The sequence below is a fragment of the Sminthopsis crassicaudata genome, chromosome 1, assembly GCF_048593235.1.
Source record: "Sminthopsis crassicaudata isolate SCR6 chromosome 1, ASM4859323v1, whole genome shotgun sequence".
Lineage (NCBI taxonomy): Eukaryota > Metazoa > Chordata > Mammalia > Dasyuromorphia > Dasyuridae > Sminthopsis > Sminthopsis crassicaudata.
The window spans coordinates 490,269,987-490,293,608 of record NC_133617.1 but is presented as its reverse complement, the minus strand read 5'-3'; the positions used below and the strand labels follow the sequence as shown (position 1 = coordinate 490,293,608).

Genomic DNA, 23,622 nt, shown 5'->3' with positions numbered 1-23,622 from the left:
TTTCACTTTCTTATGTATTTTCTCTAATTCTTCATCAAATTCCTTTTTCCTCCTCCCTCCAAAAGGGTGGCTTTCTGAGCTTGAGATTTGGCCATTAAAAATACCAAATATTCTTTGAAAAGCTGTAAATCTCTTTTCTCATCTCTTATCTCTGATCTGATATATTTTATTTCATTGACCTGTTGTACTTTTGAAACCACAAGGGTATGCCTGCTTTGGCCAAAAAGTCCTTGGTATAAAATTTAGGTATTTTACAGGATTAGGTATCTTGGTAGCATTGTGCTAGTCCTAGAATCAGGCAGATGAAATCGAATCACACACTTGCTAGCTGGATTACCATGAGCAAATCAACTAATTTCTGTTTGCCTCAGTTTTCTTAACAGTAAAAAACTGGCATAGTAATACCATCTACCTCACAGCATTGTTCTGAGGATCAAATGAGATGACATTCCTTGGCACATAATAAGCGATGGGAACTCAAGCCAGGTTATCCTCCAACTAAAACTGAAATTCCTTAATCTATTCTGAGACTATCTCCCCAACTCTTCCCAATTTTGTCTCTCAGGTGTTCTTTCCAACTTCCCCCTGATTTTGTTCTTATCACTCAAGCATTTTCCCCCATTCCTCTCCATTTTTATTCTTCAAGCATCCCCCTAATAGTTCCTGAATTCCTTCAAAACATCTCCAGATCTCTCCGGGCTTCTCCTCCTTTCCTTCTATCTATAAAAATCACTTTTTCCCAAAGCATAGCACAAAATCATATTTAGATTTTGTCCATGACCTTTACTCATTAATAAAGGCACTTTTCAGCAGGGAGAGAATGCCTTATTATGAGTTTTCACAATCTTTGTACCTCATCATTGCTCTCCCAAACTTCTTCACATGACACCATCAGTAAGCACTTAATAAATGCTTTTTCCATGTAGAAGTAGAAGGGACCTTGGAGATTATCTGATCCAAATCCTAAAGATGATAAAAATGAGGCTCAAAAAATTGGAGAGATTTTTCCAAGATTACATAGGTAATAACAGAATCAGGATTTGAATTTGGGTCTTCTGACTGAAAATATAATGCTTATTCCACTACCTTCCGAGCTACCCCAACCCTTTACCTTCTGTAATACAATTTGGATTGACAAGTGCTAATCTAGATGTTACCATCTATAAATTTTCTGTAAATGATGAAAGACAGAGTCAGGTGCTAATTAGTGCAAATAATGAACCAGCCAAATTTGTACTGCATATTTTGACTGGGCTCGAACCAATGACCATGTTTTACATAATTCTAATTTCAAATAGATACAGTGGATATAGTGCCAGGGATGGGGTCCAGAGGACCTGAGTTCAAATCTGACCTAGGATCCCTACTAGATGTGTGACCTGTGTGTCAGTTCTATCTATACAATGAGATGGAAAAGGAAATGGCAAACCACTCTAATATCTTTGCCAAGAAAACCCAAATAGGTTATAAAGAGTTTCTCTGCACCTCATTTTCCTCATCTGGAAAATGAACCCTTCAGACAAAAGAGAAAATAGAATGTGGTCTAGAGAGACTAAGCTCTCTAGACCACAGATTCAAAAGAGCATACATTTCTAGCTTATCCAATCCAACTTTTTCGGTTTATAGTTAAAGTGAAAGTCAGTGTGGTTAAGTAATTATCTTCATCACCTGATGTTTCAGACCCTGAAATGTTTTCTGCCATGTCAGCCCCATTTTTTTCATTGGTATATTCCTTCTGATGCCTCCATTTTGGGGACTGATCTTTGTTATTGTTGTTCAGTTGTTTTTCAGTAACTACTGACTCTTTGGGACCCCATTTGTGTTTTCTTTGGCAGGTTCTAGAGTGATTTTCGATTTGTCATTTCTGTCTCCAGATCATTTTTAACAGATGAGGAAACTGAGGCAAACAGGACTTGCCCAGAGTCACAAAGCTAGTAACTGTCTGAGTATGGTTTTGAACTCAGAAAGATGAGTCTTCCTGGCTCTAAGCCCTATATTCTATTCACTTTGCCACCCAGTTGCCCTAGTGACATACTTTATTCCCCTCCTTGCTGTGTTCCCAACATTCTTGGATTTCACCAACCCTCTAATTAGACACATTACCCTATTTACATATTGTCTTCTCCTACCCCATAAGAATAGAAGCTCTTCTTGAGCAGGAATTATCTTTTTGTTTGCATCTGTAGCTCTTGGCATAATGCCTACAATATAGTAAATGATTAATAAATGTTTAATGCTTACCTGCCTGCTTTTCATCACAAAGGTAAACATTGAAAAAGCTGGGATTTGAACCCAGATCCTTCATACCCAGAACTTCATACATCATATTCAGATCTATGAGCAAAGCATAATTGAATTAGCTCAGAAGAAAAGCAAGATGCACAAAGCTAGAGAGTCCAGCCCAAATGTCATAGGGACTATTTGTGTCTGACCCATGGCAAAACCTTTTAACCTCATATTAATTAGTCTGATCAGCTACAGTCAGACACACTGTAATTTGACTCTAATATAGTGATGTTATTTTGGTCCTCTTCTAGAACAAAAGACAACAACCAACCAACTGATAGCTATTTATGTTCACTGAATCAATCAGGACCCCAAACAATGACTACTTGAGACTTAAATACAAGTTAATAGAATTAAGTGACTTGCCAGGCTCAAATAGCTAATAACTATCTAAGGCTGGTTTGAATTTAATAAAATGAGTCTTCCTGACACCAGATTTGCTTCTCTGTACTCTGCACTTTGCCCCTATACAGCCAAATCATCTCTCACCCCTGATAAAATAATTTTGTCTAAAATCACAATGATTAGCTCTGATCATGGTACTTGATAGTATTGGTAATAATATATAACATCTAAGTGATGCTTCAGGATTTACAAAGTAAAAATGATCACAACAGTCCTATAAGATAGGTTATACAGGCAGGATTATGTCTATTTTATGGATGAGAAAAATGATACTCAAAAATCTGACCAAGGCTGCCCTGGTATTTAGTGGAAGAGCCAATTTGTAGATGACCCAACTCCCCTTAGTTAAGGACCAAGTTTTTTTCCATTTCATCAAAACTGCCTGGAGAAAGGTCACATTTCTAAGACTTTAATCCTGGGAAGAGTCTTAAAGTGATGAAAAAGAAAGTAACAGCAAAAGCAGCAATCCCTGCCACTTTGTCCCAGGTGATTTATGGGCTATTACAGAGCCTTAGAACTCAACCTAGAAATATTCTAGCCTGAGCAGAGTACATCTCCCCCTTTGGGGATTGAGTTGCAGCATCTTTTTAGTGAATGGTGCTAGTGCGATGGATGAAAAGATGGCAAATTTAGACTTGAATGAGACTTTTGGACATCTTGTCCAATTCTCCATTTTAAAGATGAAGAAACTGAGGCCAAGAGAAGTTAAATAAGTTGCTTAATATCAAGGTAATGAGAAAGGTAGAATTTGAACCCAAGGCCTCTGCCTCAAAAGCCAATGATCTTTCCATTGTACTAGATGGAATTTCTTTAGGTGATACCATAAGCAAGATTTGCCTCCTGTCCTGCTGCAGATTGCCCTGAGAACTGTAAGACTTGCTCCTCTTGGGGGTGCATTTCATGTAAAGAAGGCATGAAGAAAACATGGCTGAACTCCTGTGTGACCACCAAAGAGTGCACTGCTTCTGAGTACAAGGATGAGAAAACCCAGAACTGTAAACCTTGTCACATGAAATGCTTTCACTGTTCGGGACCTGATGAAGATGAGTGCCTCAGCTGCCCCAATAACAGCCTTCTTCTCAGTGAGTATCTATATCTTCCCTGAGTCAGGGAAAAAAGGTTCAATCTGGTGTGGTTAATCCTGAGTGACAAAGAAAAGTTGGAAAAAGAGAAGGGAGAGAAGGAAGGAAGGAAGGAAGGAAGGAAGGAAGGAAGGAAGGAAGGAAGGAAGGAAGGAAGGAAGGAAGGAAGGAAGGAAGGAAGGAAGGAAGGAAGGAAGGAAGGAAGGAAGGAAGGAAGGGAGGGAGGGAGGGAGGGAGGGAGGGAGGGAGGGAGGGAGGAAGAAGACACTTCATAATATCAGTGAATGATAAGAATGCTACTAATTCCTTTTTTTTCCTTTTTTTAGATACAACTTGTGTTGAAAAATGTCCTGATGGCTACTATAGTGATACAGAGAATCAACACTGTTCTCCCTGCCATAATTCTTGTGAGACATGTGAAGGGAAGCATAGCACCCAGTGTCAATCCTGTCACCCTGGTTGGTTCAGGCTGGAAAACAAATGTATGCTACAATGTGAGGAAGGGTAAGATTATCTTACAAACTCAAGCTTGGCATTCAAGTCTGTCTGGTTTCAACCCTCCTCAGCAAGTTTATTTGATGCAAAGAATGCCTTTTAAACTCTTGAGCCTGGAATTTAAGGGGATAGGTATTGAACCTGGGATTTCATGAGTAGATGAAATTCTGTCAATACAGGTCAACATCTTCTCTATAACTATAATCTTAAGAGAATTTCCCAGAGGGAAATTTAATCAATTGAGAGGTTAAATGATTTATCCAAGCTCAAACAGATAGTGAGTCAGAAATGGATCTTGAACACATCTTCATGATTCTGAGATCACTTCTGCTGTGTTCTCTGTTGGGAGGTTATTTCTATTATTATCCCTATTTTATGATTGAGGAAACTGAGGCAGAAATTAAGTGACTTTTCCAAGATTATGCAGCTAATGACTTTCTAAGATCAGATTTGAATTCAAGTTTTCCTGATTCCAAGACTCTATCCACTATACCACCTTATTGCCAAACTTCCTTTCCAAGTTTTTTTTTTTTTTTTTAAATTCATAAAGTACCATGCAAACTCTTAAGCCTGGCATTCAAGACCTTCCATAATTGGACTCCATTCTTCTGGCATTTGATTCTACTCCCTTTAATATACTCTGTGTTTCAGGCAAACAAGACTATTCATTGTTTCCCTAATCTCATCCTGCCTTTTATCACTTATGAGTCATCATAAAGGCCACCCATATTTCTGGAATGAGGTATTTGAATGGCTCAGTGGATAGAGTGCTGAGGCTGGAGACAGGAACATCTGAGTTCAAATCTGTCCTCAGACACTTACCAGCTGTGTGATATTGTACAAACCATTTAACCCTTATTTGTCTTATTCCATGGGAAAAGAAAATGGCAAACTACTCCAGTGTCTGCCAAGAATCCCAAAAAGAAACGCAAAGAATAGGTCTTGATTGAGCAACTGAACCACAGTTCCTGGAATGAACTCCCTCCCCATGTGAATCCACTGAAATCTTCACATCCCAGCTCAATTGACATCTCATCTATGACGGTTTCCCCAGTGGCATCCATCTTTCCTCTCATTTTTTACTTGAATACGTTAGCTCTCCTACTTTATCACCTTTTACCTTGTATCATAACTTTTCTATGTAACATTATATGCATCACTCACCTGTGTGGGACATTGACCCTTGCCCAAATTAAAATCAGAGACTCTTAAGGTAAAAAGCAAAAAAGATTTATTTCAATCTCCAGAAAAAGGGCAGTTCCTAATGATAGCATTGTTGGTAAAGAATGCAAAGTACAAGCTGCAAAACAGCATTATAAAGACTCTAACACAGAAGCCCCCACCATCTTATGACCTTTTTTCCCCTTGGCTGGAAGTCCAGGTTTACATAAAGTCTATCCAGAGATAAAGAATACTAACCAATGACACACTCTTTGCCATAATGCTAATTGTGGCAAAAAGGGGCAGGGGCAACTGGAGGGAAATATATGTTTAGCTAAGATAAGCAAATACCTGCAGCTTTTGGCTACAGAACAACCTGTTATTGCAACCTTTCAAGTTATAATTAGGGTATAGGTTGGGGCTGCATTTTTATGAGAGGTCTTGACTCAGTTTATCCCATTCACACCCTACAATTATATTTTAAGCTCCTAGAGGCTAGGGAGCTACCTTCTTTTCATATTTCCCTGCTCAGTCCATGTTATTGTTCAGTCATTTTTAGTTATGTCAAATTCTTCATGACCCCACATGGAATTTTCTTGGCAAAGATACTGCTGGTTTGCAATTTCCTCCTCCAGTTCATTTTACAAATAAGGAAACTGAGGCCATCAGGCTTGCCCAAGGTCCTGTAGCTAGTAAGTGACTAAGGCTGGATTCAAATTTGGGAAGATGAATCTCCCTGACTCCAAGCCCTGTACTTTATACAGTGTGTTCCTAGCTGCCCCAAATCAGCTTTCCATGTAGTGTCAAGAAAGAACCTGTATCAGAGATTTCATTTTCTATAAGGAAATTATTTCCCTCTATCAACACAGGTTGTCATTTTCTCTGCAACTTATAGTCTTAAGCTTCCTAGAGTACTAAGAGGCTAAATGACTTAACCCAGAAAGGATTTGCACCCAGGTTTTTCCTAGCTCTAAGGCTTTCTATCTATTGTGGAGCAACTGCCTCTATCTTACACATAGGAAGGATTCAATAAAAGTTCATGGAATTGTATTGAAATGAGCAAATGGTTATTAAACACCTATTCTGTGTAGCTAAATGATAGAGCAGGGAACCTGGAGGCAGGAAGACTGGAAGCCAAATCTGGTTTCAAATACTTATTAAGATGTGAGAGGCTGGTCAAATCACTTAGGCTCTGTCTGCCTCAGTTTCCTCAACTGTAAATGGGGGAGGAGGAAGGGCAGTGTAATATCCCATAGTTATGAGGATTAAATGAAATCATTTGTAAAGAGCTCAGCAAACCTTAAATCCCTATATGAATGTCTGGTGTGATTATGAGGTGCCAGGCATTGTGCTAAATGCTTGTGTTAGAAAGACAGAAATGAAATAGTCTACCCTTGGTGGATTGGGAGTTGGGAGGTGGAAGGGGTGGAACAAAACAATATGGCAACATGTATGTATAAGTGTATATGAAATAGATAGGGACTGGACTCATGATCTCATTTCTATAAGGGACTATCAATAAAGAAGCTTCTGCCGATACTGATTAGCAACTTTTCTGTAACTTTATCTTTTTTTATATTTTTGAACACAGGTCCATTACATATATTTCCTTTCATACAAAATAAATACCAAATACTTTGGGGGCTGTGTGGTAATAATCCTTGCATGTGCCTTTCTTTCATCATTTTTACTGTCTTTGATCATTCTTTTTAATCATTGTACTTTTCAAACATATTGTAGATTTGTCTTGATTGAGTGACATGAAGAAGCCCTCAGCAATCTATTTAAAATGACAAAATGATTCACATTGTCTAAGTCCACTGGGAACTTAACCTTATTGCTAAAATGACATTAGTAGAGTCTGTGTGGAGCAACTTATACAATATATCTACATAATAAATAGAGAAATACCTTGAGTTGTAAGAATGTTCCCTTTCATCTTGACTATTTTTAAATTAATCTGTCAAGTTTTGTTGTATGAGTCAAATAGAAGGGTACTATGTACAAAGGAGAATCATTTCTTAATCTTCTTCTTGGATAAAGTCTTGATGAGCTCCTCTTTTTTAGTCTATTGATGCTCTTCTTGACTATTAAGAAGGGAATAAACTAAAACTAAAACTAAACTAAAAATTTCTCTTTGCTGGTATTTTTATTGTATTTGAAATCTAGCATAAACTCTCCTATTTCCAAGATGTTTATGTGCATATTCTGTCAGAAGCAAAACTAAGAACAAACTTCTAGGACTTTGTCTGGGGCACTGAAATTCAAGATTGTAAAAATATTATATGTATCCTGCCTCCCAAAGTAGAAGCTACCAGACAACTAATACCCCCTCCCACAAACTGAATTAACTTAATTAATATATTCATTTCGCATAATTAACTAAAGTTGATTTGAGGGTATTTGCCCATTTTGTTCTGATTAATCCAGGTGGAAAAGACTTTTGCTTGTCCAAGAGTGAACTTTGTGTCCTACATGCCATCATCTATCCCTGAGACTGAGATAAACCAGATGATCTCAAGGTCCATTCTAGCTAATAATTCCCTTACTTTCATGTTATCTAGAAAAACTGCATTGGTACCCCACCAAAAAAATATAATAGTTTCCAAATTCACATGGTGGGTTAGCATCAGAGTAAATTTGCAATTTTCTGTGAGAGTCTTAAAAATATGTTTTTGTTGCTCTTTCATAGGAATCCATCTGTTAATATTGAAATCCTCATCTTCTGAAATGTCCCCACCCATGTTGAGAGAATTTTATTGTATAATAATTAGAAAAATAACTCAGAGGTCCATTCACAATTTTCTCCATTTCCTTTTCCATTTTTAATATGGCTCAAGGTCAGTGTCTAAAATGGAGAATCTGTCTGTCAGATTAAGCTCTGTTAAAAGAATAAAAAAATGAAAATGAAAGGAGGGAAGGAAGCTACCAAAAAAACTGTCAAAAGGGAAGAACTTATTAATCAAGAAATGGAAAAATCCAGCCTTTAAGGTGAAAATTTGGCTATTCCCTACTACTGGGGAAACCAATAACAAAATGTGAAGATAAAACTGATTAAGTTGTGATTTAAAAAAAAAAAAAAAAAAAAGGTAAGAAAGGGATGTTCCTAATAGCCATGAAGTTCTTTGAAAGTCATTGTTTTCTCCTTAATTTCAGATATTATGCGGATAATTCCAGTAGACTATGTGAAAAATGTCACCAAGACTGCCGAGAATGCCGGGGCCCTCATTCCACAGACTGCCTATCTTGTCACAAGTATTTCTTCCTGCTCCACTCCAAAGGAGAGTGTCACCGCACCTGCCCTGAACACCACTACATTGAAAACAGGACACATACCTGTGAGAGATGTTATCCCACCTGTAATGAGTGTAAAGGTGGGAAAATGATCTCTGAATGTAATTTATAATATGCATGCAAGAGTTAGCAAGACTTCTTGTCACCTCCTGCATCAAGACCAAATTTGGTAGCCAGACAAGTAGTTTTTATTAAGTGCCTATTATGTGCCATGCACCGTGCCAAGTGCTAGAGACAAAGTGGCAAAAGGTAATCCCCCTTCTTAAGAAGCTTTCGGTCTAATGGGGGTGGTGGCAAGCAAGCAATTATATAACAAACAAGATTGTGTTTGTCCTTAGTTCTTGAAGAGGATCATGACATCAGGGAGGTGATGGTATGACAGGCAAGTGAATTGGATTTCAATGAGAGCTGTGCAAGGTCACCTGCCTCACTTCCTACTCCAGAGCCATCTGGGTCCAGTGACAAGATGTAGATCAGGATGACTGGAGATGGCCCTGGGTACAATGGGAGACCTTGGTCTTTTTAAGTTAAGGTCTTTAACAGGTCTCAGATACAAGCAAAATAACTCCTTGTTGAATTGGTGATAATTACTAGAGATAATAACTGTCACTAAAAGTGATTAGAAAAGGCTTCTTGTAGAAGATGGGATTTAAACTTGAAGAAAGTCAGGAAAGCCAAGAGGTAAAGTAGAGGGAGAGCATTCTAGCACAGAGGACAAACAAAAACTGGCTGGGAGATGTACTCAGATATGTGCCCAGACAGCAAGAAACAGCAAAGAGGCCAGTTTCGCTGAGTATGAGAGTACATAGTGGGATTTAAGGTACAAGAAGACTGAAAAGGTTGAAGGGAGGCCAGGTCATGAAGACTTTGAAAACCAGAGAATATTACACTTAATCCTGGTGGAAATAGGGACTCAACAGAAATTGCTGAACTAAAATGCTAGAGTGACTCAGTAGTAGAAAGAATTTCTAATTAAATCAAAGACCTGGATGCCAACACTACTATTAACTCATCACAGGACTCTTAGGCAAATTTGAGATCATTTCCTTATCCATAAAATGAGATAATCTCCAAAGTGCCATGTGACTCTGACATTCTAGAAATGTTTCTGTGCACCTTCATAATCAAGCCCACCAACCCTAGTTTCTCATTAATCTCATCATGACAGGAGGTGTGGTCTAATGAAAACTATGATATTTTTGATTTCAGGAATCATTCTATTGATGCCTGTTTCTGAGATACTTACTAGATGGGAGACTATCATCAACTCATTGCCATCATCAATTAACTATGAAAGATTCTAGACTTAAATTTAGGAGACCTAAATTCAAATCCTCTTCTGATACTGGCTAGGTGTATAATTATCAGCAAATCATTTAAATTCTAAACTAGTCTCAAAGGTTCATGGCAGAAAAAATACTTTGTAGAACTTAAAGTGACATATAAATCTGAATTATTATTATTAATAATAGTAACATTTTACATTTAAATAACACTTTAAATCTCCCATTTAGTATCTCATTTCCTACTGCCAAGTTTTTGTACTAACTGGTTCTCTCACCCTAGAATATTGTTTTCCCTCCTTGGGTTTTCAAATTCTGTCCATTTTTCAATGTTCTCAAGTCCCTTCAATTTCAGGAAGTACCTATCAATTACCCCCACATGCATACATTTATACACACACACACACACACACACACACACACACACACACACACACACACACATCTTATTGCCTTCCTCATAAGGTGAGGTCTTTGAGGGCTGAGACCATTTTTTGTCTTTCTTTGTATCCTTAGCCCAGTGTCTATTTCATAATGAGGATTATTAAATGCTTGTTGATTTTCATTGACTTGATAAAAATATGAGTAACACAAAGCAACAAGCATAATACATACATACATACATATGTATATAGATATGGAGATATACCTAGAATTCCACCAAGACCTCATAAATTTACTAATTTAAGGTCAACCGTCCCCTCAAAAAATATTTGCCATTAAATAAGCAGGTACAGCGATAACTTCTTATACTTGTCACATCCTTCAATTGTCCCTACTAAGCATTCATGGTCAACAAATCACCTGGCTTCTAGATATCTTCTAATTTCTTAGGATTTTGTGTTGTGAGTGTGTGTTTCCAGTATTCAATCAGATCTGGCAAGAATCTTAGCTCTTGATCTTCTGAAATTACATCCAAATCCCTCTTTGCTAAGCCCAAGGCCTTATTTGATACCTGAAACTTCAAAATAAAATGGAACAAGAAGTCCTTGAAAAAGCTCTCCTTGGAGAGTTCATTTTTCATCTTTCTTCAAATTGCCCGTAGAGCTGATCTAAGCAGAGCACTGGACTAGCTTGAAAGGGTAGCCCCATGGGGAGATGAGAACACAGGGAAGAATTAACATTGATCACATCATGTAATAAAGAGATTGTCAGCCTGTCGGCACGAGAATAGACTGATGTTTTCATCCCACATAGCTTACCCAAGAGTACATTCTAACCAGAGTATACCCTAGGAATCCAGCACCTGTTTCAGACATGGGAAGGTGTTAGAGCTGACACTTCCTCAAACCTCAAAAATATAGATAAAAAGAGCCACATATGGGAATGAAATTCACATTTTCATTCATAGGCTTATTCCTCTCTTCTTCCAAAAGAGAACAAATAACCTTCTGGAAGAAAAAGGTTAGGACAATTGGACTACTACTTAGAAACCTAGAAACAACTTAGAAACTTAGCAACCTAGAAACAGTGATATGAATCAATGCCTTAAGAAAATGAATTCACAAGGGCAGTTAGATAGTACATGGAGAGAGCACCAGTCCTAGAGTTCAAATCTGGTCTCAGACACTTAAACACTTACTAACTGCGCTATCCTAGGCAAATTACTTACTCCCACCAAAAATAAATGAACAAAATAAAAAATAATCAATGGAAAAATAATGCATCCACTTCAGAACTGCTTGGTTATTATCTCTACCTTTCAATTATTAGAGCAGCTATTATGTGCCTGGCATTATGTTGGGAACTGGGTACACAAAGACAGAAATAAAATAAACTTTGCCCTCAAGGAGATTATATTCTGCTGGAATGAAATGCAGCATGATCTAGATAGATAGATAAAGGCATTTATTAAGTGCTTATTATGTGCTAAGCAAAGTACTAGTGGAAAATATGCTGAGCTGGCCATCAGAAAATCTGGTTTCAATTAAGATACATTGACAAATTTCAAGATAGGTGTCACATCCCATTAATTCTTAGCTACGTGACTTCAGCTGTCATTTAGCTCTTCATGCATCAAGTTTATGGAACGTCAAATGAGGATAATAATTCAGTTTAAAAAAGATGGATTAAAGATCACTCCCCATTTTTACCAATACCTACCCTATTTACATAACAGAATTATAATGATAAAATTAGACACCAGACGGGAGATTTAAAGTGCTATTTAAATGTAAGACACTATTAATAATAACTATCATTCATATGATGCTTTAAGTTTTATAAAGCATTTTTCCTGGTATGAACCTTTAAGATTGGTAGTATAACTATTATTATAATGATTTTACAGACTAAAGCTCAGAGTTTAAATAACTTGCCCAATGTTACACAGCCAGCAAGTATCAGAAAAGGATTTGAATGTGGCTCTCCTAAATCCAAGTCCATAATATTTCAAATATACTAAAATAATTAAGAAGATTTCTCTTTCAAGTGATATTAAGTAAATTGAATGTAAACATTTTATGTTAAAAACCTAGAGGGGAAAGAGTAACCAGTATGGATATGAGTGCCTTGGCAAAGAATGCAGTAAGAGGACAATTATGATATTCAGATTTTATGCAATTGAGACTGGAGATTGGTATAGCATTGTAGAACAGTTCTGTAATCTATCTGAAAAGCCAAGGCTAGTGGATCCCTCAAGAACAGATATCCTCACTAAGTCTGATAACACTCTACACTGATGAATCTTCAGGATTGGAGAACCAACTGAGAAGGGAAAGAAAACAGGTCAAAACTTCTCTGCCAATCAACAGTGGGAAAGAGTCCATAAGTGACTGATGGACTTTCTTTTTTTTTTTTTTTTTTTTACTAATTTTATAATTATAACATTTTTGACAGTACATATGTATAGGTAATTCTTTACAATATTATCCCTTGTACTCCCTTCTGTTCTGAATTTTCCTCTCCTTCCCTCCACCCCCTCCCCTAGATGGCAGGCATTCCCATACATATTAAATATCTTATAGTATATCCTAAGTACAATATATATGTGCAGAACCAAATTTTGTTGTTGTTGTTGTTGCAAAGGAAGAATTGGATTCAGAAGTAAAAATAACCTGGGAAGAAAAACAAAAATGCAAACAGCTTACACTCATTTCCCAGTATTTCTTCTCTGGGTATAGCTGATTCTGTCCATCATTGATCAATTGGAACTGCATTAGATCTTCTTTATGTTGAAGATATCCACTTCCATCAGAATACATCCTCATACAGTATTGTTGTTGAAGTGTATAATGATCTCCTAGTTCTGCTCATTTCACTCAGCATCAGTTGATGTAAGTCTCTCCAAACCTCTCTGTATTCATCCTGCTAGTCATTTCTTACAGAACAATAATATTCAGTAACATTCATATACCTTAATTTACCCAACCATTCTCCAATTGTTGGGCATCCGTTCATTTTCCAGTTTTAGCCACTACAAAAAGGGCTGCCACAAACATTTTGGCACATACAGGTCCCTTTCCCTTCTTTAGTATTTCCTTGGGATATAAGCCCAGTAGTAGCACTGCTGGATTAAAGGGTATGAACAGTTTGATAACTTTTTGGACATAATTCCAGATTTCTCTCCAGAATGGTTGGATTCTTTCACAATTCCACCAACAATGCATCAGTGTCCCAGTTTTCCCACATCCCCTCCAACATTCATTGTTATTTGTTCCCGTCATCTTACCCAATCTGACAGGTGTGTAGTGGTGTCTCAGAGTTGTCTTAATTTGCATTACTCTGATCAATAGTGATTTGGAACACTCTTTCATATGAGTGGAAATAGTTTCAATTTCATCATCTGAAAATTGTCTGTTCATCTCCTTTGACCATTTATCAATTGGAGAATGGCTTGATTTCTTATAAATTAGAGTCAATTCTCTGTATATTTTGAAGATGAGACCTTAAGACTGATGGACCTTCAACTTAAATGAAATAGGGAGACCAAGTCTCCCAACAAAAAAAAAAAAAAAAAAAAAAAGTTTTAAGAATGAAACAGAAAGGGAAAAGAATCAAAGTCCAGAAAATACAATTGGTATTCCTGAATTTTGGATGAAAAAGTTATTTGGAATAAAATTTGAATTTAGACAAGAGGACAATGTGGGGTAAACAGTACCCCAAATTTACCACAGAATTTTAAATGTAATTGTTGGAGGGACCTCAGAGCTCCAATCATACCCAAAAGAATTTCCCTGAAATATATACAGCAAGTCTTGGTCTCCCAGACTTTGCCTGAATACTTTCTATGAGAAGGAACCCATTTGTCTCATCTTTAAAAGTTCTAAAGGATAAGAGGGCTTTCCTGACATCAGATCTAGATTTTCCACTCACTATTCCTACTTTCATTTTCTGGAACCCTTAATCCCTCTTCCATATAATTACCCTTTAAATACTTTTCAGATAGCAGACATAGTCCCTTCATTCTTCTCTTCTCTGCCATCCTCATCCAGAGAGAGAGTTATGGAGACTCAAATGTGGATCAAAGCATCCCATTTTCATCATTTTTGTTTGTTTTTCTTCCTTATGTTTTTCCCTTTTGTTCTGATTTTTCTTTCACAACATGACTAATATGAAAATATGTTTAAAGTTATTGCACGTCTATAACTTATATTAGATTGCTTGTTGACTAAGGGAGAGAGAAAAAAATTGGAACTCAAAATCTTATGAAAATGAATGTTGAAAGCTATCTTTACATGTATTTGGAAAAATAAAATATTATTCAGATTTTTTTTTTTAAATTCTCTTCTCCAGTCTAAGCCTTAATGGACTACCTTTAGACACTTTGGCTATTTGAAACATAGCATAGATACAATGCTATAATTTCTGGTTAGGTTTCCAGACCAGCCTACAAAAGTCTGTTTAATAGACAAGACTTAGAGTACTGTTAAGTACTAGGAGTAGCTTGCATCAGATCATGCTTGATTGCACTGTGACTATGATTTTGAGTTCTAAATGCAGGATGTCAGGAACACGTTCCCCTTGCATTCCTGGCAGTGATTTCTCACATCAAGGGAAGGGTGAGGTGCTCTGTTTAGAGAGGGGAGAGTAGACACACCTAGGGAACAATAACTTCATACTTATTTCAATCCTTTTTTTTTTTTTTTTTTTAATTTTTTTTATTATATATATATATATATATTTTATAATATTATCCCTTGTATTCATTTTTCCAAATTACCCCCCCTCCCTTATTCCCTCCCCCCGACGACAGGCAATACCATACATTTTACATGTGTTACAATATAGTCTAAGTACAATACATGTGTGTGAATATCATTTTCTTGTTGCACAATAAACATTAGAATCCGAAGGTACATGCAACCTGGGCAGACAGATATTAGTGCTAACAATTTACATTCCCCTCCCAGTGTTTCTTCTCTGGGTGTATCTACCTCTGTCCATCATTGATCAACTGGAAGTGAGTTGGATCTTCTTTATGTTGAAGATTTCCACTTCCATCAGAATACATCCTCATACAGTATTGTTGTTGAAGTGTACAGTGATCTTCTGGTTCTGCTCATTTCACTCAGCATCAGTTGATTTAAGTCTCTCCAACCCTCTCTGTATTCCTCCTGCTGGTCATTTCTTACTGAGCAATAATATTCCATAACTTTCATATACCACAATTTACCCAACCATTCTCCAACTGATGGACATCCTTTCATCTTCCAGTTTCTAGCTACAACAAAAAGAGCTGCCACAAACATTTTGGCACATATATGTCTCTTTCCGCTCTTTAGTATTTCTTTGGGATATAATCCCAGTAGTAGCGCTGCTGGGTCAAAGGGTATGCACAGTTTGATAACTTTTTGGGCATAATTCCAGATTGCTCTCCAGAATGGCTGGATTCTTTCGCAACTCCACCAGCAATGTATTAGTGTCCCAATTTCCCCACATCCCCTCTAACATTTGTCATTATTTGTTCCTGTCATCTTAGTATTTCAATCCTTTGATAGTTCAAAGATCCATGGTTTGATCTATATGTGTAATTTCTGCACTGATTTATATCTGTTCCCTTCCATGGCATTGTATTTGCTTTAATGAATTCTTCGCTATGAGTTCTGTAGCCAAAAACTCTGCCTGTTAGAAAAAACAAAAACAAAAACAAAAACAAAACAAAAAAAACATTCCTATATCATCACAAATATACAGACAGGAAGGAGCCCTTAGAGGTAATCTAATTGAAGATCTTTATTTTACAGAGTGGGAAACTGAGGGCCAGAGATTAAGACTTGCCCAACATTATTCAGATAGTGACAAAGGAAACCTCTGAACTCAGGTCTTCTACTTAAGACTCCTTTTTAAATTGTAACACTTTATAAGAAAACTAAAGAATGAGAAATCCCTAAAGGTACTTAGATGAATAGTTTGATGTCTTCATTTTCAGTAAAAGAAAAATTAAGGCATAGAGAAATTAAATGATTTATCCAAAGTGAAAGGAATTAATGACAAAGCTTATAACTCAAAATGTGCTTCACCCAATCTGATAATCTCTAAATGGTAATTCTCTGTATGTATGTAAAAAAAGGTACAATACTTTAAGGGTAAGGGGGAAGATAAATTTTTAAATTTTAACTTTTTTTTTTTTTTTTGGTGATTTAGGTGATAAGCACTTTTCCACTTTTGTAGTTTATAAACTACCAATCTTTAGATAAATGACTCTCCAGACTCTCCGGGTATTTTAAATTAGTGGAGGAATGGGAAGGACATGGATCCTCATTATTGTGTTGGAGATAATAAATGGAAACTGAAAGGAGTTTGTAGGAAAATAAGAATTTGTCATAACCAAAGATATGAATGGATATATTTACAAGCAAGTCTTTTTTCTCCCTTTTCTTTTAGGAAAGGGACCTTTGAACTGTTTATCCTGCATGTGGAACTACCATCTGTTAGGAGGAATTTGCAGCTCAGATTGTCTTATTGGAGAATACAGAGTAGGCGAGGTATTACATACTTTGTTACTTCTTTGTTTGTTTGTTTTCCCATTCTCTCTGGAGAGATATGAGGGACCCTGCAGGGGTACCTAGGTATCATAGCAGATAGACATGTATTCAAATATGGCCTCAGATCCTTATTAGCTGTGTGACTCTGAGCAAGTCATTTAATCCAATTGCTGGGAGGGGAGGTGGAGAAGGAGGGAGAAAGAGGGGGGAAAACAGAGAAAATGAGGAGGGAGGGAGACAAAGGAGGGGAGAGAGAGAGAGAGAGAGAGAAAGAGAGAGAGAGAGAGAGAGAGAGAGCGAGCGCACTCTTGTTAAGTCCTATGTGTAGTATTTTGAATTGTTCCTATGATTCCAGGAAAGAAACTCCCTTTACCAATGCAGATCAAGACCTTGTCTGGGGCAATAAAAGTTTAAGTAAATTGCATACAGATAGTATATGTCAAGAGAAAGGACCTGAACCCAGCTTTTCCTGAGTCCATAACTAAATCTTCACTTACTACACTATCTCAACTCCTGAGGCTACAAAAATTAAACAAACACACACACACACACACACACACACACACACACATATACACACACACAATCTCTGCTTTCATATAATTTGTGTTCTTTTAGCAAAGTACGCACACAAAATTATGAGGTCAAATTTAAGCCTCTACAAGCTTCTTAGCTTTTCACTTCTCCACTTTCCATATTGAAATGCTCAGGTTAGTCAGACTAGAATAAATCAGCCTGAAAAATAATCATTATAAAAATGTTTTAAATATCTGTTGAATCTAAGTGGAGCCTCATAGCCTTCCCAAGACATGACCACAGCTCAGCTCCTTAACCCATGTTTATTTTTAAGAAGGATTTTGTAAACTCTGAAATAATGGCTGTAGAACAGAAAAGGACACAGCAGATTAAAAGCAGAAGAATCACTTAGGATTTAATAATAATACGAGTGAGTGGTAGTGAAGCTTTGAACTGGGATGATGGCATTGTGAGTGGAGAGGACAGGTTGTGGAGGTTATAGAGGGAGGAAATCTACAGTATTTGGTAGCTAACTGCCGAGAAGTATACAGGAAGAACTCTACTCAGTGACACTAGACTTCTTTCTGAGTGGGAACTTATTGTTTAACGAATGTTGCTCAGGAGTTGACTTTAGGAAGTATCTCTATCACAATAATTTATAGTAAATATCACAAACAAGGCTTGAACTCAGCTGCGTCTGACTCCAAGACTGTCTCTCTTCACTTTACTGCCCTATCTCAGAAGAAACAAGAAGAGCTAGTGTCCCTTGCTCCTTGACTGAAAGGTTTCACAATCTCTGATCAAGACATGTTCAACAAACAAAGGAAATGTTATCAAAGACAACTGCAACTTTTGCAGACTTTGTGACACAGATTTATAAATAATACAAAGCTTCAATGTCTCTGTGCATAGAATCTCAGGTCCTCCTGACTTCAAGGGCTGGTAATCTATGCACTGCATACCTAGTTGCCCCTCCCCCAAGAAGTTTTTAAAAATTAATTTCTTGGTGATTATTTTCAGGGAGAAAATTTTGAATGTGATAAATGCCATGAGAGCTGTATTGAATGTAAGGGCCCAGGCCCCCAAAACTGCACCATGTGCCCAACTAACATGATGCTCTATATAGAGGATGGTCGCTGTATCCACTGCTGCAGCAGCTCAAATTCCACAGATGTTCAGGATTGCTGTGACTGCCAAGAGACTACAGGTGAGTACAAGAAAATACACAATATGGATAGGTAAAGTGCATTGCACAGGATAAGGATGAAGAATGAAAATGGAAGAGGTGGCAATAATCTCCTTGACTAAAGATTTCATTTTGTGTTTCTTTTTTTTTGTTGTTGTTCTTTTGTTCAATTCAGGGAGCAATGCCAATATAGTCTTTTTTTTTTTTTTTTTTTTTTTTAATTTTTTTTCCCCTAAGGCTGGGGTTAAGTGACTTGCCCAGGGTCACACAGCTAGGAAGTGTTAAGTGTCTGAGACCACATTTGAACTCGGGTCCTCCTGAATTCAGGACTGGTGCTCTATCTACTGCGCCACCTAGCTGCCCCCCCAATATAGTCTTAATGTCGGGATGTTGTTGCTTAATTTTTTTCAGTTATGTCTGATTCTTCATTGAGCCTTTTGAGATTGTCTCAGTAAAGAAACTAGAGGGATTTGCCATTTCTTTCTCCAATTCATTTGATAGAAAACTGAAACAGGTTAAATGACTTGCCTAGGATCATACAGTCTTCCTGACTCCAGACCCAATGTTCTCTACACTAAGTGACCTCACAGCCATTGTTGAGATAGGACTATATAATGAAAGACCAACATTGTTCCTTAATACTGTCAGAGATTACTGTGAAACCATTCACTGATTGCCAGAGGTATTCCTCTATAATAAATTGAATTGTTTTACCTAGTCATGTTTTCAATGGAGCTAATTAATGATATCAATGGATGATGTCTATAGGAGCCCAGGAAGAAAAGATTAACCTTGAAGTCAGAAAGATCTGTGTTGACTGAATGACACAAACTAGCTGTATGACTCTGGGCAAGTCACCTAATCTTTCAGAACCCTCAAGCAAAACAGACCATAGTTTGCAGGAAAAGTGCAAATCTTCATCTGCAGAGGAAATTTCAGCACTGCCTCTCGACCCCACAACTAGTCCTTTGTCTTTAGCCTCTTACAATAACCATATCAATTAAACATTCAGGAAAGCCTCAAGTGACATTTCTCCTGCCAATAGATTGGAGGTAAATATATCTTTGCCAAGCATTACTTTGCTTAGGCCTCAGGTTTACCATTGTACGACCAAAATACTTGTTAAATTTCTACCATTGGTAGATAAGAAAGACAAAGTTAGTCTTGTATTAATTTTTTTTTTCATGTACAAAATAGTCTATCTCTTTGATCCAAAGCTTTGCACAGACTGCCCCAATATGTGGAATACATTACATCTTCCCCTTCAATTCCCACAATAACTTCATTCAGAGCATATCTCATGTTCCACTTCTTATAGTGGGAGCAGGGAGAGGAGTAGTTCCTGATTCCCCCAACTATCAGTGCTCTCTCTCACTCAAAATTATATTTATGTTCTCTTTTTATTTGTGATCTCAGATCCTTTCAATGTTCTAGGCAAAGGAGGTATTGACCTACATTGATAAAGGGAATTTCTTCCTATGACAGTGAAAGCACATGTCTTCTCCCTTCCCCACCCTCCCACCCCCCATCTTTTGATCCTTATCCCTATATTTTGCATTTGCTTCTTTGTTTTTATCTTGAATTCCTGCTCCATCCTCACCTCCAAGGAGAGGGGAGTAATCTGGAATGATTTTGTTTGTTTGTTTTATATTTACTTGGAATGCATTTCATTGTGTTTTGTACTTGTATTTGTTTTATATCTCCAGAATTTAGCTAAAACCTTATTTATTGAAGAAGCTTAATAATAGCATCTATATGCAATTCCAAACATTAATCCTTCCTTCTTCTCTTTCACTTCTCCAACTCCCTGCCAACTTCTCTTTAGCCCATACCTACCCCAACAACCAGATGGTTTCCTCATCTCCTCATATACTTATATCTCCCTGACTGCCCTTACATTTCTATGTGTCAATTAAGAATAATTGCCCTTATAATATCAATGTTCCTGATGAACCAAAAACCAAGGTCTTTTCTTGTCATATGTCAGTGAGCACATGCCAGCTAAGTGTTTCACTTTTATTACTAGCATCGTTTAGAACTTCAGCAAATTTTGTGAGGCTATTATCTGAAATCCTAATGAATTTCTATTAACCACTAGTACATACTTTACCAAGATGCTCATCCGGATACAGTGTACTTTGGGATGAATTGCAAGACAATTTGTGTTGACCCCATTTTCCTTTGTAAAATAAGGGATAGTACCCTAAGAGAAATAGACTAACAAGGGAAGGGAAAGAAAACTATTAAGGCTTGTTGTGTAATGCCGGAGAAACTGAGCAAGACAGATATTAGAGAGTATTCAATACAGAATTTATTAAATGGAATGATTTACTGGGACCAAATGGTTGGTCCCAGGGCTGAATGAGACTATCATCTCAAAGAATCCAGCTCTGAATGTCAAATTGCAAGACTCTTTTATAGGGTAACAAGAATAATGACAATGGGAGAGATACCTGAATGGGGAAGACCTAATGGGGGGAGGCACTTAGGATGACATGATGGAGGGAGGTACCAGAGGGGCTCCTGATATTCTAATGATGTCTAAAATGTATAAAGACCTTTATCCCAACAAATATTAAGAGGGAATAAGGGTAGCCTACGGTCGAAGATATAAACCTTTATTCTAACATTAATGGTTATAACCTGAGGCAGAATAACTGAATAGGACAATTAGGGAAACTGGGTCAGAACATCAAAAGAGAACTGTGGCACAACAGTTGGAATCACAAATCTCTGAAGCTTTAATTGTGAATAAAATTCTGGCTTGAGAGAACAAGACCTTCAAAAACCAAATGAGTTACTTATGTAACACAATTTGTAAATCTACAATGTCACATGATTATTAGAATTATTACTCGATAAAGATAGCCATATCTTAGTTGCAATGATAGAAAGGGTGGAGGAGGTAGACTAGAAAAGAGTTCATATGAAAAAATATTTTTAATTTAAATTTTACTAAAAACCTACTATTGATGTGGTGGTAACTTCCCCCATGTAGTGTAACCCAGCCTGGGGATCCTCAGACCACTGCCATCATCACATAATTATGTGCCAGGCACAGATAGCTAGGGCAGCTAAATGGCTCAGTGAATAGAACACTTGGCATGGAAACAGAAAAATCTGAGTTCAAATCCAACCTTAGACACTTAGCTCTGCTTGCCTAGGAAACAGTTAGGTGACTTAGTGGATAGAACACTGGGCCAGGAATTCAAACCTAGTTTCAGACACTAGCTGGAAACCTCATGGACATTAAATACATGGGGTCAGGAAGAGTCAGACACAACTAAACAACAAATATGTCAAGCATTGTACCAAATGCTCTACAAATATTGTTTTATTTGATTCTTATAATAACCTGGGAGATAGATGCTGTTACTATCCTTACTTTACAGATGAGAAAACTGAGGCAGATAGAAGTTAAACTTGCCCAGGAACATATAGCTATTAAGTGTCTGAGGTAAAATTTGAACTCAGATCTTCCTGACTCCAAGACCAAGGCATACTGTACCATTTAGCTTCAGGTATATTAGGTAACTTCAAGCTCATAATGTCAACTGAATGACCTAGCAGCCAAAAACCTCTTGATATATATATAACAAAATTATAAATTATAAATTAACTTGTTTTGACATCTTTTTTTTAATGTTTTAATGTTTTTTAATTTCCCCAAGTATCCTTCCCTCTTTCCTTCCTAAAGTATAACTCTTTTCTCTATCCCATATTAGTCTATTTCACTTGGATGACTATAAGGTTCCCAAAAATCACCTTGCAACTGACTCCAAATTACAACCTTCCAGGTGAAGGAAAGACCAAGATTTATCTTTTGTTGCCTTAGTCTTCCCTTAGTTACCTGTGGTAGTGTCCATTCATCTAGGAATAAGAAAATAATCCTTTGTTGACCTTCATTTCTGAACATTATGAGACCAGAGAGCAAAAAGAAAATTTAAAAATATAATCCTTATTCCCACCACAAGTCATAATTTAAATCTTACGTGAGCAAAGTATGAAAGAAGACCAGAAAGGTAAGTAGGAACTAGACTATGGATGGCTTTATATGCCAAGTAATTAAGAATTGGGAACATGAATAGACTTTCCTAATATTTTCCATGAGGGAAAGGAAATTTGGGAGAAGAGCTTAGGGAACTATTTAGAAGTCTTTTTGAGTTAACCCCAAATAGTATGGGATATTGGGAGGATCCTTGTGGCCCCAAATAATTCTTTAGGTATTCCAAGATGTTTCCTACTTGGGAACTAGAGTAATAGTTCCTCTAACATTTGGAATTTCTAAACAGCTAACCTTATTCTCCCTCTTTCTTCTTTTCTTGCTTTCTTTTGGTTCCATCTTCCTCCAGAGGAATGCAGCTTTCGAGCTGGTGTGATTAAGTCCAAGACTGAGAATACAAAGCGGACAGGTCTGCTCATTACTTCCTCTATCATGCTGATCCTCCTTTTTGGGGTCACAATCTGTGTCTGGAGAAGGTCCAAGGCCAAATCCCAAAAGACTCACAAGGCTGGATATGAGAAACTGTCAGAGCAAAACAAGACCTTCTCTTCCTATAAAAGCAGCTATCGAGAGAGCACCAACTTCCAGGAGGACCAAGTTATTGAATACAGAGATCGGGACTATGATGAAGATGAAGATGATGACATTGTCTATATGGGTCAAGATGGCACAGTCTATAGGAAATTTAAGTATGGTCTGCTGGATGATGATGATGAAGATGAGTTGGAATATGATGATGAAAGCTACTCATTTAAGTAAATTTGAGTATATTGATAGAGTTATTTTTTTCCATTCCTAATTATTAATTTTGGAGAGTATTTTATTGCTAACAACTCCAACTCAGGTTTTGTGGAAATTCTCAAATATTTTTCTATTTCACTGAGTATTTAAGCTGTAATATCATTCCATATTCATTCAGAATCCAAGGGGAAAAAAAACCAAAAATTAATAGGTCCTTTCCCTAGGCAATATATCAAGGCATCAC

The 23,622-nt window shown here is 37.1% G+C and overlaps 1 protein-coding gene across 1 annotated transcript in view; it reads left to right on the top strand.

Annotated features, from left to right (window-relative positions):
- The window catches only part of PCSK5 (proprotein convertase subtilisin/kexin type 5), a 626,478-nt gene extending 603,065 nt beyond the window's left edge, over positions 1-23,413 (top strand). Inside the window, 6 exon segments of the mRNA XM_074281408.1 lie at positions 3,546-3,773; positions 4,100-4,277; positions 8,586-8,803; positions 16,832-16,932; positions 18,469-18,655; positions 22,987-23,413. Coding sequence (XP_074137509.1) covers positions 3,546-3,773; positions 4,100-4,277; positions 8,586-8,803; positions 16,832-16,932; positions 18,469-18,655; positions 22,987-23,396 — 1,322 coding nt within the window. The 3' untranslated portion in view covers positions 23,397-23,413.
- Positions 23,414-23,622: the final 209 nt, after the last annotated feature.